This window comes from Aedes albopictus, chromosome 2 (genome assembly GCF_035046485.1).
Source record: "Aedes albopictus strain Foshan chromosome 2, AalbF5, whole genome shotgun sequence".
Lineage (NCBI taxonomy): Eukaryota > Metazoa > Arthropoda > Insecta > Diptera > Culicidae > Aedes > Aedes albopictus.
Genome location: NC_085137.1, coordinates 50,661,400 through 50,676,330, shown reverse-complemented (window position 1 = coordinate 50,676,330; position 14,931 = coordinate 50,661,400). Strand labels below are relative to the sequence as shown.

Below are 14,931 nucleotides of genomic sequence, written 5' to 3'. Positions count from 1 at the left end.
ATGTCGAAATTATGCCATATTCAGAAAAAATACACACATAGAAAACCAACGTCCATAGAAATACCCATCAACTTACCGTTCTTCGGCATCCTTGACGCTATCCCAGGAATCCCCCACACCGGACGAGGCATCGTCCAGCTTCTCCTCGTCCTCCATGCCGGAATCCTCCAGGCTGATCTGGCAGCTGGAAAGCACAACCTCTTTGCCGTTATCGCCCACCTCAATCCAATCGGCCGTACGGATCCTGCTCGCCGCTGCCGGCCGGCTGCTGGTTCCACTCGGCGAAACATCCGCCGATGAGCGCGTCTCCGGGGGGCATCGCTGTCGCCTGGAGGCAGCTCCGGCATTAACGCCACCTTCCTCCAGCAAGCCAGAGTGCTGCTGCCTCATTGCCGTCAGCTCGGAAATGAGCAACTCATGAAAGGCCACTTTCTTCTCGCTCAGCTTGGTGTCGATCGTTTTCGGGTCGATCGACGGGGGATTGATCAATTTGGTAGATGCGTTGCGATCGTTTGTGGGTGAGATATGCTCGCCACCTTCGGGCTCCGGGCGGTACGGGAGTCGAATGGACGATGTTCTTATCACATGTTTGATGGGGTCCGGCGAGGACGGATTGGTAAGGAGAGTATCGTTCCGGGCTTCGATGATCGTGGATGTTCCGTTGGTTACAACGGTCGTGGTGGAACAGAGCTCATCCGGGCTTAATCCGATGATAATCTCGGTCATGTGAGCTTGTCGATTTCCAAGGTTTTTCATATTATTCTCCCGTTCGAGCGAATTGCTGCTGGCAATGCTATTGGTATCGATCGAATTTTGCTCGGTGCCACTGTCATGCTCCGAGGACGTTGAGTTGATCACAATCACATCGGGCGAATTACGCCTAATGTCCGAGGCATCATCAAATGCGTCCAGATGCTGATGGTTGTAGGAATTTTTCAGCTGTTTTTGGCTCGTAATGGAGTCCTCTTCAACGGCAAAATTACGATGATTGCACTCATTACGACCGATGGATTCTGGCTTTTGAAGTGTTGACATTGGCGAAGACGATGCCGAAGTCGAGGCTGACGAGGAAGAATTTACTTCAATTATACTACACGTTGATGTGTACATTAGTTTGCCGTTTACTAGGTTGGAATTGGTGTTATTATTGCGGTGATTAACGCCATTCTCAACCGGTAGAATGGGACGCGGTACGTAGAGTCCGTTAGAATCGCTAAGGTAGACTTCGGTCTTCTGAGGTGAATAGTCCGTGCAGTTCTTGGAGTCTCCGTTTGCGGCGAAATTTCCGTTAGTGCTGCTCTGTTGCGGTTTCTTGGGTTGATCGAATCCCGGCGATTTGTAAACCACAGTACGTCCTGGATGTGGTGGCTTCAGCGTGTGAACTCCAACCGGGCTGGGAGAGTTCTCACGGTGTCTGGCCAGTGCATTGGCCACGGCTGCAGCGCTAGGTCTGGGAGGGACTGGCGGCCCCGGTTTTCTTGTCGTCAACATCGCGTAACACTCATTCACTATCTTGCCCAAACAAACAATTCATATCTTTCCAACAGCTCAATTGCCGCGAAACACGAAAGCACTTGAATAACTCGATGGCGTTGTCGCACCCGCCAGCAAGCAAACGTGCGATATCACTCTTAATTATACACCAGCACACCGGAGTGCTCTGTACCGCAGAACAAAAATGCTGAATCCCTACAGATTCACTCAAGCGAACAGGGAAATTCCATTTCAGTTATTGAAGGCGTATCATAAACACACAAACACCAGCCCGGACAGAGAGCAGCGCAAGATCAACCGCACAACGTGACAAAGCCGATAATTATTTATCTCGAATCGACCTTCCTTGAGGTAGTGGGCCGTGAATCACCGCTGACTGTCGTAAGCACTGCGCAGCGAAGTTCCAGCTGACTGCACGTTCACAACGGTCACTCAACGAGACCTACTTTTCTCACTTTCAACTGCGCCTAAACCTAAGCGAGCGCACACTCCAAAGCCTTCTACCGAGAGGGGTACGTTTCTTCTCCTATTTCTTCAACACTCGACACCTTCGACAAGATGATGATGATACTTTAGCTCAAATTTATTGTTGGGCGACTTAATTCACACTCCATCGATTCACATGCAGCAGCTTCAGCACTGAAGGGTACACAATTCATCCAAAATCGTTAAACACCCTCTCAAAAGCCTTAATGCGTTTCGAGACACTACGTTTATTCTTCAATTCAGCAAAGGGACCAATTGCATACAGTAGTGCAGCAATGCGCACCTAACGAGATGCTTTTAGCGCGGTGATGATTCCCCAACCAAACGGCGCGAAATGGCTTAAAATCGCCCTTCGATCATGGAGCATAGCACAGGCCCCCAAAAACTTAAAATGAAAACACATGCGAAAAGGCTCTCCGAACGAAACTTGTTTCAACACATTTCTGCACTGCGACGGTGGCGGCAGCGGCGGATTCCGTCTAGCGCCAGATTCGCGCAAACCACTTTTCCTTAAGCGCCTCAACGAACAAAAAAAAATAAAGGGAACGTAAGCAACAAACGCGTCGCGCGCGCGATCAAAACCCGTCCGATTCGATATCCCAACGCGAACTGAAAGCCCGAGCTCACCGCTGCCAGCGCTGAAGGTGTTCTAGTGGACGGTTCGCAGTAGGTACCAACACCAACATCGTTCTCCGTCCGATTCGTACTCGGTTAAGCCGCTCTGGTAGATGTGCGGTGGCAACCGAACTATAAGCGGCTTAAGTAGGGATGTTCAAGTTAAGGGGAGCCTTACTCGTTCACCACAATGAAATTTTCGGCCCGAGAGGATATTTTGTGCGGCTCGCGGCACAAATGAAGAAAAACAATAGAATTTGGTTTATAAATGTTTCAGCATTTGTTTTAATTTACAGATTTTGAAGAAACATCTGACTATGTTCACATCAAAGTTTAGTAAACTTTTGAGAACTTTTGAAACTTTCTAAAATAAAGGAATAAAAACATTTCAACAAACATCGAGTAAGTTTAGAAATAAAAAACAACAGTTCCACCAGAATTGTCAGTCATTCATAAATTTTATTTTAGATTCAAGAATGGAAAACCCAAAGATCCCCTCAATGCGATGATTGAAGAAGCTACCGTCGCCCGTCAGAAAGTAGCGCGTTTGGTGGGAGAAGACTGTCTGGAAAGGAAATTGCACGTACCCAACCCAAAGGTAGCGTCCCTCTACTGTTTGCCGAAGATTCACAAGAATCCAGTAGGAATGCGGCCAATTTCTTCCAACGTCTCGACTCCTACCGAGAAGATGGCTGCTTGGCTAGTTCATGAACTGAGAAAATATCCTGTAACCCATGGGAGAAGCGTCCGTAATTCGGTTGAATTGGTGGAGCACCTGAAAGATATCGAACTTCGGCGAGGGGAAGTACTCGTATCGTTTGATGTAACTGCGCTGTTCCCTAATGTACCAGTAAATGACGCCTTGAATAGCCTGCAAAGGCATTTAGAACGATGTCGAGTGCCCCAAAACCAAATTGAGGCTTATCTTTTGGTGGCAGAAGTTTGTATGAACCAGAACTATTTCTCATTTAGAGGGAAGTTCTACAAGCAGACTTTCGGCCTCAGCATGGGGAGCAAACTCTCTCCACTCCTGGCGAACCTCTTTTTGAGTGACTTCGAAGATGGATTAGAGAAAGAAAGGTGTTTTCCTCGAGTCTGGAGACGCTATGTTGACGATGTCTTCGCAGTAGTCAAAGAGCGGTATTTGTCGCAGACGCTTGAACTACTGAATTCACGACATAGAACCATCAAGTTTACGGTAGAGCAAGAAGCAGAGGGTAAACTGCCCTTCCTTGACTTGATGATCTCGAGGAGGGAAGATAATAAACTGAAGTTTGGAATATATCGAAAACCAACCTCCACGGATCGGTATATAACATCAGACTCCAATCACTTCGGAGCCCAGCAAAAAGCAGCTTTCCACTCCATGGCCCATCGTCTCTACAACATTCCCATGGAAAGAGATGATTTTGTCGAGGAGAGGAACAGGATCCACAAAGCTGCTGAGTTGAATGGGTACGAAAGAGAGTTTGTGGACAAAATTTTAAGAAAGCACGAGAGGCAGAAACACAGGAGTAATGCTACGACACTGCGGCCAGAAAAGACGGATGTGAAAAGGATTAGCCTTCCCTTTTACCCAAAGCTGACCAACCCAATCCAAAGGGCCCTCAACCATCACGGATTTCAGGTGGTATACAAGAGTAGCAACACCTTGAAGGATGCGTTGTGCAATCTGAAAGACAGAGTCCCAGCCGACGAAAAATCCGGAGTTTACCAGATACCGTGCCAAAACTGCCCAGCGGTATACATTGGGCAAACACGCCGTAAGTTTAAAACTCGTCTACGCGAACACAAGAACGCGGTGGAACATGGAAGGACTTGTGATTCGAGTGTGGCAATGCACGCCACGACGCTGGGACATACTGTAGATTGGGAGCAAGCGAAACTGCTTAAAAATGTCCGAAAAGTTACACAACTGAACGCATGGGAATCCATGTATATAGCTACTGCCGACCGCCCATTAATGAATGAAGACGATGCCCCAATTTCGTCCTCCCTTTTCCACTTGACCAAGCTGAGAATTCAGTAAAATACAAGCTTCACGACGAATACTGCATACAGTAGGATTGTAGTATTAGTTTTCTACGTAGTCAGTCGGACATCGTCCTGTCGATGGGCAACAACGAGCCCGAAACCGGTCGACTCAAAAAGGTAATTTTATCTCGTTTTTAACGTTGTAAGAATAATAAGTGTTGTGTTCCGTCTCGCGTCGCGTCTTATTAGTGTTGTCGAGGTTCTTACGTTAGCGCAAATCCCAAGAATTGAAGTGAAACCATTTACTTGACCAAAAAAGCTGACTTTATTTTTATTTTTAAAAAAGTGTGTTATCATCAAATTTCTATCTTTGGCCCGAAAATTAGTATGGAGTGTCACCTGTGGCTCGCGGCCGTAAAAGGTTGAGCAGACCTGTTTTAAAAGAATTGCACTCTTTTTTACATTTTTTCCCAGAAAACAACAATTCAATACCTTTCAAGCGATTAAAAAAATCGGCCAACTGGTAATAATTTTTTGTGAAAAATTTTAATATCACTATTAAAATTATTAAATTTTAAATATTTTCTTCAATCTTTATTTTTTTAGACCACCCTATCCAGCAAATGGTCACCCAAATAACAAAACAAAAAAAAGTGTAATTATTTTCCCAAAAAAAAAACAACATCCTAATGATGGCAAAATCAAAAATGCAGGTCCAATTATTTCCGATGGACTACAAATAGACCAACGATCACGACATTCGGAGATCCACAATATCGATGCATAAAAGTATACATTGCATTGCAAATTTAGGTAAACCCTGATATTTTTTGGATCCATAGTTATATAAGGAATCAAAATATAACCAAATTTACAAAAGTGTCTAATATGTCGAATATATTTCAAAATAAAATAAAACCTACATCTCTGATACGGATAATTTTCGGAAAATATAAAAATAATTTGCTTTCCAGGCCATAAAAGCATTCAAAAAGCAATATATTTGCATAAACTCACTTACACCTTTTTTTCCAGTAAATTAAAATTCAATCAATACAAAAAATAAAATAAAATCGTTAAAAAGTTATAATTTTGAACAAAAAGTTTTGAAAATTCTTGATTCTATGAACCACCCAATCCTGAAAGTGGTCACACTAAAAAAAATACGATTCTTATTATTTTTAATAAGCTACATACCCACCAAGTATCACTACATTTGGGGATTCATTATCTCGATTTTTTATAGAATGACTGTATACTAAAACTTCCTCAATGCCTAAACTTTCGTAGTATAGAAATGAACTTGTACCGGCTTTTCGAACCCTCTAGGCAGAATACCCTCTTAGAATGAATGTAATCAGTATTGTACCTTTTATTTGCTTATCTTTTGACAGATAAGCGTAATTCGACTTCCACTTGTAATCTTCCTCAGTGTCAGTTATCCATAGCATAAAAAGATTAAATAAATTTGTAATATCTTCTGGAGATATTACTAGAAGAATCTTAGGTTGAACTACTGTCGAAAAAAAAAGCAGGGCTCAAAAGAATTTATGATGGAATAAATAGATAAACAATGATGCAATTTCCAGCAAAAACCTTATAAAATTATTTCTACATACACAAGGAATGTTAATAAAAAAAATGAATTTAAAGAATGTTTATGAAAAAACTGAATTTAGGGCGACTTTTGACCAGAATTCTTTGTGAAATCTTCGTCAAAAATCTTGGGAAAATTACGAAATTTGTGATCTTTAATTGAATTTATTTTTTTTTATAAGACTTGTTGCTTTTGGAAATATTTTTCATAATTCAAACAAAAAATAAATTCTTATTTTGTATTCATGAATATTTATGGAAAAGAAGTTTTTGATGTTTTAAAGAGAGTTTTTGAATGCCTTACATATTTTTTGTTTTCTTTTAGAACTTTATTTCGAAGATGTATGGGTCATGCCATATGAAGTGACCGAGAAAATGTGAAAAGTTGCAATCGACCATCACGGATTTGAACCAAATTTGGTTGAAACATTTGTTTAGATGGAAAAAGAAAAAATCCAAATTTTGGTGCCGATCGGATCACCCCTCGGCCCGTGGCAGCACCCCTCGATTTGGCCGATATGAAAATTATCCTCTTTCGTTTATTTTTATCATTGAAACGATTGCACATACACATTTTCGGCCTTCAGCTTTTTTAAAGGAAATCGTTCAGGGAATCCAGAATAAATATTATTTTTTTGATACAGTGTTGCCAGATATCATATTTTTCAATTTTAAAACTAAAAATTGATTTTTCTCAAAAAACGTATATTTTGATTTTAAAAATTTTGATTCCATCGTGTTTATCAGACGTTTTTCGATCGAAAAAGCTCAACTCCCCAAGATAATTTGCGTTGTTCCTTAGATATAGCGTTATTAAGAAAAAATATTCATTTTTTTTTCATATTAAGTATCAGATAAAATCAGGTGCAGTTTATAAATTTCGCAAAAAAATTGTTCGTTGCCATATAAAGACGTTTTGTGTTGATTTGAACAATATCAAGTATAATCAGGATTAAAAAATGTGACAGTGTTGCCAGTTCATCAATTATGAGTCTATCGTAATGGACTAGCATAACCTGTTGAACTAAAAAAAATGTATCTATTGAGATAATCAATTGTAAACAAATTTCATGCATTTTAACATTATCTGAACGGACGTGCTGCCAAATATGTAATACTTATTGTAGAAATCTTAATTTTACTAGAACTCTGGTATGAAATCTAATTAACAAGCCAAAAGTATTTTAATTTAGTTTTAGTGCATTTGGCAACATCGACGCAAAATATATTCGGGAAAACATTTTATGAGTGTATTTATAAGCAACAATGCTGAAAATATCATTTCGATATAACTACATTCAATGACCCACAGCTAATTTCAGAAGCTGAACCTGAAAATACGGAATATGATTAAATATGAAGTATGATATCCTTTGGAATTAGATAATATTAGATACTACGCATCGTCGCGCAACTGGTAGCTCAGACTTCAGTATTTTTTATTTATATTCAAAGGTTCAATTCCTTATAAAATTTTTTACGACAGTGTTGCCAAGTATGCTAGTATTTCGCGGTAATAGGTGCGGGGATGCTTAGTATTGCGTTTACTCTTACTGTGAATACATAACCCCTATGAGGGGATCGCAGAATAATAGATGGTGTCCTTTATTGTCCCAGGCAGAGAAGTGAAGAACAGTATTGTGTATTGTGTTGTCTATTGATGTGATTGCATATGGTATGAGTTTTTGTTTGTTCTTCGTGGCTAAGAATGAACTAAAATTTCTGAGTGAAATAGATTTGTGGCGTTTGCTCCCTAGAGGGGTGATAACTACTTTTCTTAGGCTTTTTTTGCATGGAAAAGAGATCGGTTGTACGCGAAGGTTAATTCCGATAAATCAAATCGATTGTTCGAGCAATTATAGGTGATTCCCAGATCGACAATGTATAGTAGGGTGGGTCATCGTTTATATGGAAAAATGAAAAAAATCAATGGTATCCCATCAGATCAAAGCTTTTTTGATCCCATTTCAGCACCCAAATAAGTGTGCAAAATTTGGACACGATCAGTTATTTTTTTTTCTTTTATTTACGACACTTTACACCAAGGGGTGCATTCGACACGATCGGTTATGTCTACGTTTTGCGCATCGCGTTTGAAGTTTGTATGGGGTTTTACATGGGAAAACACACTTTTTTGCATTTCTCTCATAACAAGCTCGAATTTTTCTAAAACCGTATAACCGATTAAGTGAAAACATAGTCTAGCATGTCATAAAAAAAACCGCCAAGTGATCTGATGCTTATGAAAAAAGTTATAGCGTTGGCATTGCCTGGCGAAACAGCATGATTTTGTTGCTATTGTTATTCCTTTACATGTTAAAACATAAACACATGCATGCGGTTCGTTGGTTATAACTATTTTCACAAGCATCGGTTCGCTTTGCGGTCTTCAACAAAGTTTTACAGAACATGCTAGGCTATCGTGGCACGGTAAAGGCTGGGTATGCTGCGCAATTTAGATCTCATTGTGATCCACTAGCCTCTGCCCAGCAACTCCTATCCCTACCTCCACGCGGTGCCGGCCGGAAACTATGAGCAACTTTAGGGAAGATCGGGTAACCAACCCCGGTGGGAACTTTGGTCGTAGGCTGACAGAGAAGGGGAGGGGGTTTGCTTCGGCAAACCTGAGCGTCTGTTCTCCAGGAGGAGCGGCTCACAACAGCGTCTGATCCCCATGTTAGGGGCGGCTGATCTGCGTCCGAGTGCCAGGGAAGGACTCTAAGCTCAACTGTGCACTATGGTCCTCCGGAAAGTAGGGGGTTGGTGTCAGGCCCTACGAGCCAGCCGTAAAAAACCATTGTAACGGAAAATCAGCAACAGAATAGTACGAACCGAGACCAACGGCAACGACCCCAGCGAACAAAAAGAACTTGCGATTGGAAACTCGGTACGTGGAACTGCCGATCTCTCAACTTCATTGGGAGCACCCACATACTCGCCGATCTAATGAAGAACCGCGGGTTCGGCATCGTAGCGCTGCAGGAGGTGTGTTGGACAGGATCCATGGTGCGAACGTTTAGAGGTAATCATACCATCTACCAGAGCTGCGGCAACACACGCGAGCTGGGAACAGCTTTCATCGTGATGGGTGATATGCAGAGGCACGTGATCGGTTGGTGGCTGATCGACGAAAGAATGTGCAGGTTGAGGATCAAAGGCCGATTCTTCAACTTCAGCATAATAAACGTGCACAGCCCACACTTCGGAAGTACTGATGATGACAAGGACGCATTTTACGCGCAGCTCGAACGCGAGTACGATCGCTGCCCAAGCCACGACGTCAAGATCATCATAGGTGATTTGAACGCTCAGGTAGGCCAGGAGGAAGAATTCAGACCGACGATTGGTAAGTTCAGCGCCCACCAGCAGACGAACGAAAACGGCTACGACTCATTGATTTCGTCGCTTCCAAAAATATGGCCTTACGTAGCACCTTTTTCCAACACAGCCTCCCTTATCGTTACACCTGGAGATCACCACAGCAGACGGAATCTCAAATCGACCACGTTCTGATTGACGGACGGCACTTCTCCGACATTATCGACGTCAGGACCTATCGTGGCGCCAACATCGACTCCGACTACTATCTGGTGATGGTCAAATTGCGCCCAAAACTCTCCGTCATCAACAGTGTACGGTACCGGCGACCGCCACGGTACAACCTAGAGCGACTGAAACAACCAGATGTCGCCTCAGCATACGCGCAGAATCTCGAGGCCGCGTTGCCAGACGAGGGCGAGCTCGATGAAGCCCCTCTAGAGGACTGCTGGAGTACAGTGAAAGCAGCCATCAACGACGCAGCCGAGAGCACCATCGGGTACGTGGAACGGAATCGACGGAACGAATGGTTCGACGAAGAGTGCAGAACGGTTTTGGAGGAGAAGAACGCAGCGCGGGCGGTAATGCTGCAGCTAGGAACTCGACAGAACCTGGAACGTTACAAACAGAAGCGGAAACAGCAGACCCGCCTCTTTCGGGAGAAAAAGCGCCGCCTGGAAGAAGCGGAGTGTGAAGAAATGGAACTGCTGTGCCGTTCCCAAGAAACACGGAAGTTCTATCAGAAGCTCAGCGCATCCCGCAACGGCTTCGTGCCGCGAGCCGAAATATGCAGGGATAAAGACGGAGGCCTCTTGACAGACGGACTTGAGGTGATCGAAAGGTGGAAGCAGCACTTCGATCAGCACCTGAATGGCGTGGAGAACGTAGGCACGGGAGACCACGGCAACGGAGAAAACGACGACGCCAGTGCAGCGGAGGACGGAAATGAACCAACTCCCACGCTGAGGAAAGTTACGGATGCCATTCACCAGCTCAAAGCCAACAAAGCAGCTGGTAAGGATGGTAACGCAGCTGAACTCATCAAGATGTACCCAGAAAAGTTGGCCACCTGCCTGCATCGGCTGATAGTCAGGATCTGGGAAACCGAACAGCTACCGGAGGAGTGGAAGGAAGGAGTAATCTGCCCCATTCACAAGAAAGGCGACCTTTTGAACTGTGAGAACTTCAGGGCGATCACTATTTTGACTATATCCCAGATCATCTTACGCCGTCTGTCACCGAAAACGAATGAGTTCGTGGGAAGTTATCAAGCCGGTTTCATCGACGGCCGGTCGACAACGGACCAGATCTTCACCGTACGGCAAATTCTCCAGAAATGCCGTGAATACCAGGTCCCAACGCACCACTTTTTCATCGACTTCAAGGCGGCACACGACAGTATCGACCGCGCAGAGCTATGGATAATCATGGACGAAAACGGCTTTCCTGGGAAGCTGACTAGACTGATTAAAGCAACGATGGACGGTGTGCAAAACTGCGTTCGGGTGAACTATCCACTTCATTCGAATCTCGCCGGGGACTGCGACAAGATGATGGACTTTCCTGCCTACTCTTCAACATCGCTTTGGACGGTGTTATGCGATGAGCCGGGCTCAACAGCCGGGGAACGATTATCACAAAATCCGGACAATTTGTGTGCTTTGCGGACGATATGGACATTATCGCCAGAACATTTGGAACGGTAGCAGTGCAGTACACCCGCCTGAAACGCGAAGCAGCAAAGGTCGGACTGGTGGTGAATGCCTCAAAAACAAAGTACATGCTGGTAGGCGGAACCGAACACGACCGGATCCGTCTGGGTAGAAATGTTACGATAGACGGGGATACTTTCGAGGTGGTGGAGGAATTCATCTACCTCGGATCCTTACTGACGGCTGACAAACAACGTGAGCCGTGAAATTCGGAGGCGCATCATCAGCGGAAGTCGGGCCTACTACGGGCTCCAGAAGAAGCTGCGGTCGAAAAAGATTCACCCACGCACCAAATGCACCATGTACAAAACGCTAATAAGACCGGTGGTCCTCTACGGGCACGAGACATGGACCATGCTCGAGGAGAACCTGTAAGCACTCGGAGTTTTCGAGCGACGCGTGCTAAGGACGATCTTCGGCGGTGTGCAGGAGAACGGTGTGTGGCGGAGAAGGATGAACCACGAGCAGGGATAAGAAATGTACTGGAAAAGACGGTTACCGGCTGTACATTTAATATTTTTCCACACGAACATCACAGGCCCAGCCAAACTCAAACTGTTCGAAAAATAAATTTCATAACATTTTTTTTCCAGCAGCCTTCTTTCTCGAAACGGTTTCCAAGCGCGAGAGCGCCGGTACTCGAGCACAACAACGACAGAAATTTCTGTCTCTCCCATTTTCGCATTTTTCTGCGTTTCAAACCGCTTTTAGACAAACTTCTGTATATGCATCACAAAACTAGGAGTGTGCTCTAGCTATTTGTGCAAACAGATTCAAAGTATTCACTAAAACAAGTGATTTATTAGCAGTTGAACATATTTGACATTTTTCGCAATCACCCGCCTCGGCATGACTGCTCATAAATATTTGTGTGTGGAAGCGAAAACTATCAAGCGCCAGCTTGACTGCCGACGGCGCGGCTGCTGATGGTATTGGTGCTGCCGTTGTTTGTTTTTATTTTACTGTCGGTATCGAGCTCGCTGTACTTTACGGCGAACCCAGCATCCAGAAGGTGGCCAACGCCGGAAGGATACGGTGGGCAGGGCATGTTGCAAGAATGCCGGACAACAACCCTGCAAAGCTGGTGTTTGCGACTGATCCGGTTGGCAAAAGAAGGCGTGGAGCGCAGAGAGCAAGAGGCTAAAATACCATTTTTTTTACTTTGGCAAAAATTAAAAAAAAAATATAGGGGATGTGTGCCATCAGTAATCTCACGCTCCCATTTTCATCCTATTCGAAAACAAGCGATTACGGCACCGATTGATTCCGTTCTTTTTGTTTTCATGGGTGCTCACTTCTAACAAAAAAATACAAAAATAAGAAACAAAACAAACATCGCTTCAATCCTTTGTTTTTCGTAGGATGACGACCTATTCTCGGCCGTTTTGTTCTCTTCGTCTTTAGGGGTTTTTTGAAACGTATTAATCTCAAAGTTAAGCTCAAATCCTTCCCAACTATGCTGAATTCAGGCCAAACATTTCAGTAGGTCCTATCTGCATTTGAGAGGCTCTCTTTGTTTACTTTCTCTTTCAATTATTGCAATGTAATGCTACACTTTTCAACTATTTTTGTAGTACAAATCAAAAGACGATTGTTTTGACTATCGTTCAATGCAAGGAGACAATCATAATACAAATAAACAGCTGAGATATTAACGAAAGAGAGGGAAACCAAAGAGAGCCTCTCTTCTGCAGATTGGACCTTTAGACATGTTTGGCCTGAATTATATGGCCAAGTTGACTGACAAAAACCCCCCATGACGAAGAGAACAAACCTGCCGATATTACCCATTGTCACCCTATATTGCAATTCTGAACACAGTTACTGTCTTTTCCATGGTCCTAAAACTATAGATATCATGATAAATTCCATATCATGGAAAACTGATCATCCCAACCTGAAAACCCGAACGCACGTAAAGCAAGACCCTCATAAGCATAATAATGTTGTGAAAAGAGTGTCCGTCCGTGTCTATTCTTTTGCTTGTATGCAGCACCAGCGAACTGATACGGATACATCGCCCCAGCCAAGACGCGCGGATTGTATGGTTCCATCCGGCTGTTTTTTTTTTTTGGTTTCTGCTCTTTCTTCCCCTTCATCCAGTACCTACGCTGGCTTACTGGCTGCATGTTTATTATGCTTTGCACTTTGCGCATCGATCGGAATCAGAGTGATGCACTTTTTGTTGGTTGGTTGGTTGGTAGGTTCGGTACAGAAGCTGAGTTTTGAACTTTTGCAACGCAACGTGAATCAGGAAGGGAAAGCAAGCTTACCGCCTGGCAGACAGGCAGTCAAACTCTGGGGAAGATAAGATGGTGTGAAAATGAACTAGGCTAAGACGGAATGATTATTACTTATCATAGAGTAAATATCAGATGATTTGCTGTTAGAAAGCAAATACATATTTCAATATTAATTATTTAATACTTAGTATAATGATGTAAAAAATTAGATCGCTCGAATACCCCGTAAATAACAACATAAAATAAAAAAAAATACTTGAGGTTTTTCATTACTTAGCAGAATTCTAAGAGAATACCCTTGTATTAATCTCGGAAGTATGTCTACTGGGAATTCTTGAAATTCTCGAAAGACATACAGCTTTAAAAAAATGTGTGATATAATTATTATATTTTGTTTAATTAATTTTGCGTGAATTTCAAGTTTTTTTTCTGATCAAATTCGAAGAGTTGAGTATTAAGTAAATTTTAGATCTTATCAGTTAAAAGTTTAACAACAAGTTGAAATGAAAACAGGTATTTTCAAATGTCGTTGTTTGTACCTGAAATAAAGAAAGAGAAAATAGTTAGGGATAGTGAAAAACACGGTTCCAATCGTCTACAAAAAATAGTCTAAGAAATGTTAAATGACAAATTGTTAAACGATAACAAATTCATTTCCTCGTATACCTGGCGACAATAACTTAACTGGATTACAACAAAGACGACAAAGAACGTAAAGATCTAAACAAGACATGTTCAACATACTTCGTCGCTTATCGACAGTAATTGCTCGACACGTCTAGTGACTATATATACCCAGACTGATAAATTTGTAATCAAATTTACAAACTCGATTCACTCGTAGATAAGACACAACCAGAAGCAGCTGCGAACTACCCAATACGAAACATCGTCGTCGCATCGTTCCGTTACGAATACAGCCATTTCCACTTCGGACGACATGTTTTCTTGATTATTATCGTTTCACGCTTAATCACCCGAACAAGCCGCGTAACGCTACCCGCCTGCCTAAGTTTGGTCCGGGCATTGCTGGGGATGAATAGGAGCAACCTATTTATTTATGCAAATAAGCCCTGTTTTGAAAAATGACCTTCGATGCGTCATCCAGTTCCTGGAATTAGGTAGGATGTCGTACTGGAGCTTGTTTGTGATCACTTATCAGTGGGTCCACCTAATCTGCATACCAACAAACCAGCGCCGCAGTGCGATGGAACACGGTATCGATCTACAATATAATTTCTAATGAATCCTATTTGAAAGTTGATTCCCGCATCATTATCGGTGAGCAAGCGCACCAGTCAGTCACCGTCGCCGACAAGCGCCAATGATTCCGCGGTGGTTAATTATAATCCGAACGTGCACCCGAAAATTGACCGTGACCGAGTAGTGGCTACGGACAACCAACGGTGGTGGTGTTGATGAAGACAGTGCGCAGTGTGAGAAAGCGTTGAAATCTTTCGCCTGCGGCGCAGATATATCATCAAGACTGACGA

At 43.1% G+C, this 14,931-nt stretch overlaps 2 protein-coding genes across 3 annotated transcripts in view; one reads left to right on the top strand and one right to left on the bottom strand.

The window, feature by feature from the left end:
• LOC109421539 (GATA zinc finger domain-containing protein 11) overlaps positions 1-2,590 on the bottom strand; it is a 321,415-nt gene extending 318,825 nt beyond the window's left edge. The window contains exon 1 of one of the 2 annotated variants that reach the window (XM_062849675.1): positions 77-2,590. In XM_062849675.1, the coding sequence (XP_062705659.1) occupies positions 77-1,491 (1,415 nt within the window). In that variant the 5' untranslated portion in view covers positions 1,492-2,590. The remainder of the gene's footprint in view (positions 1-76) is intronic. The other variant, XM_062849676.1, reaches the window with a different exon arrangement.
• A 1,011-nt stretch (positions 2,591-3,601) lies between these two features.
• LOC134286034 (uncharacterized) lies at positions 3,602-4,624 on the top strand. The gene has a single exon (XM_062847596.1). The coding sequence runs from the start codon at positions 3,602-3,604 to the stop codon at positions 4,622-4,624; it is 1,023 nt and encodes a 340-aa protein (XP_062703580.1).
• Positions 4,625-14,931: the final 10,307 nt, after the last annotated feature.

Excerpts from the sequence above, each read along its gene's own strand:
- LOC134286034 (XM_062847596.1), top strand. The coding sequence starts at position 3,602 with ATGGGGAGCAAACTCTCTCCACTCCTGGCGAACCTCTTTTTGAGTGAC.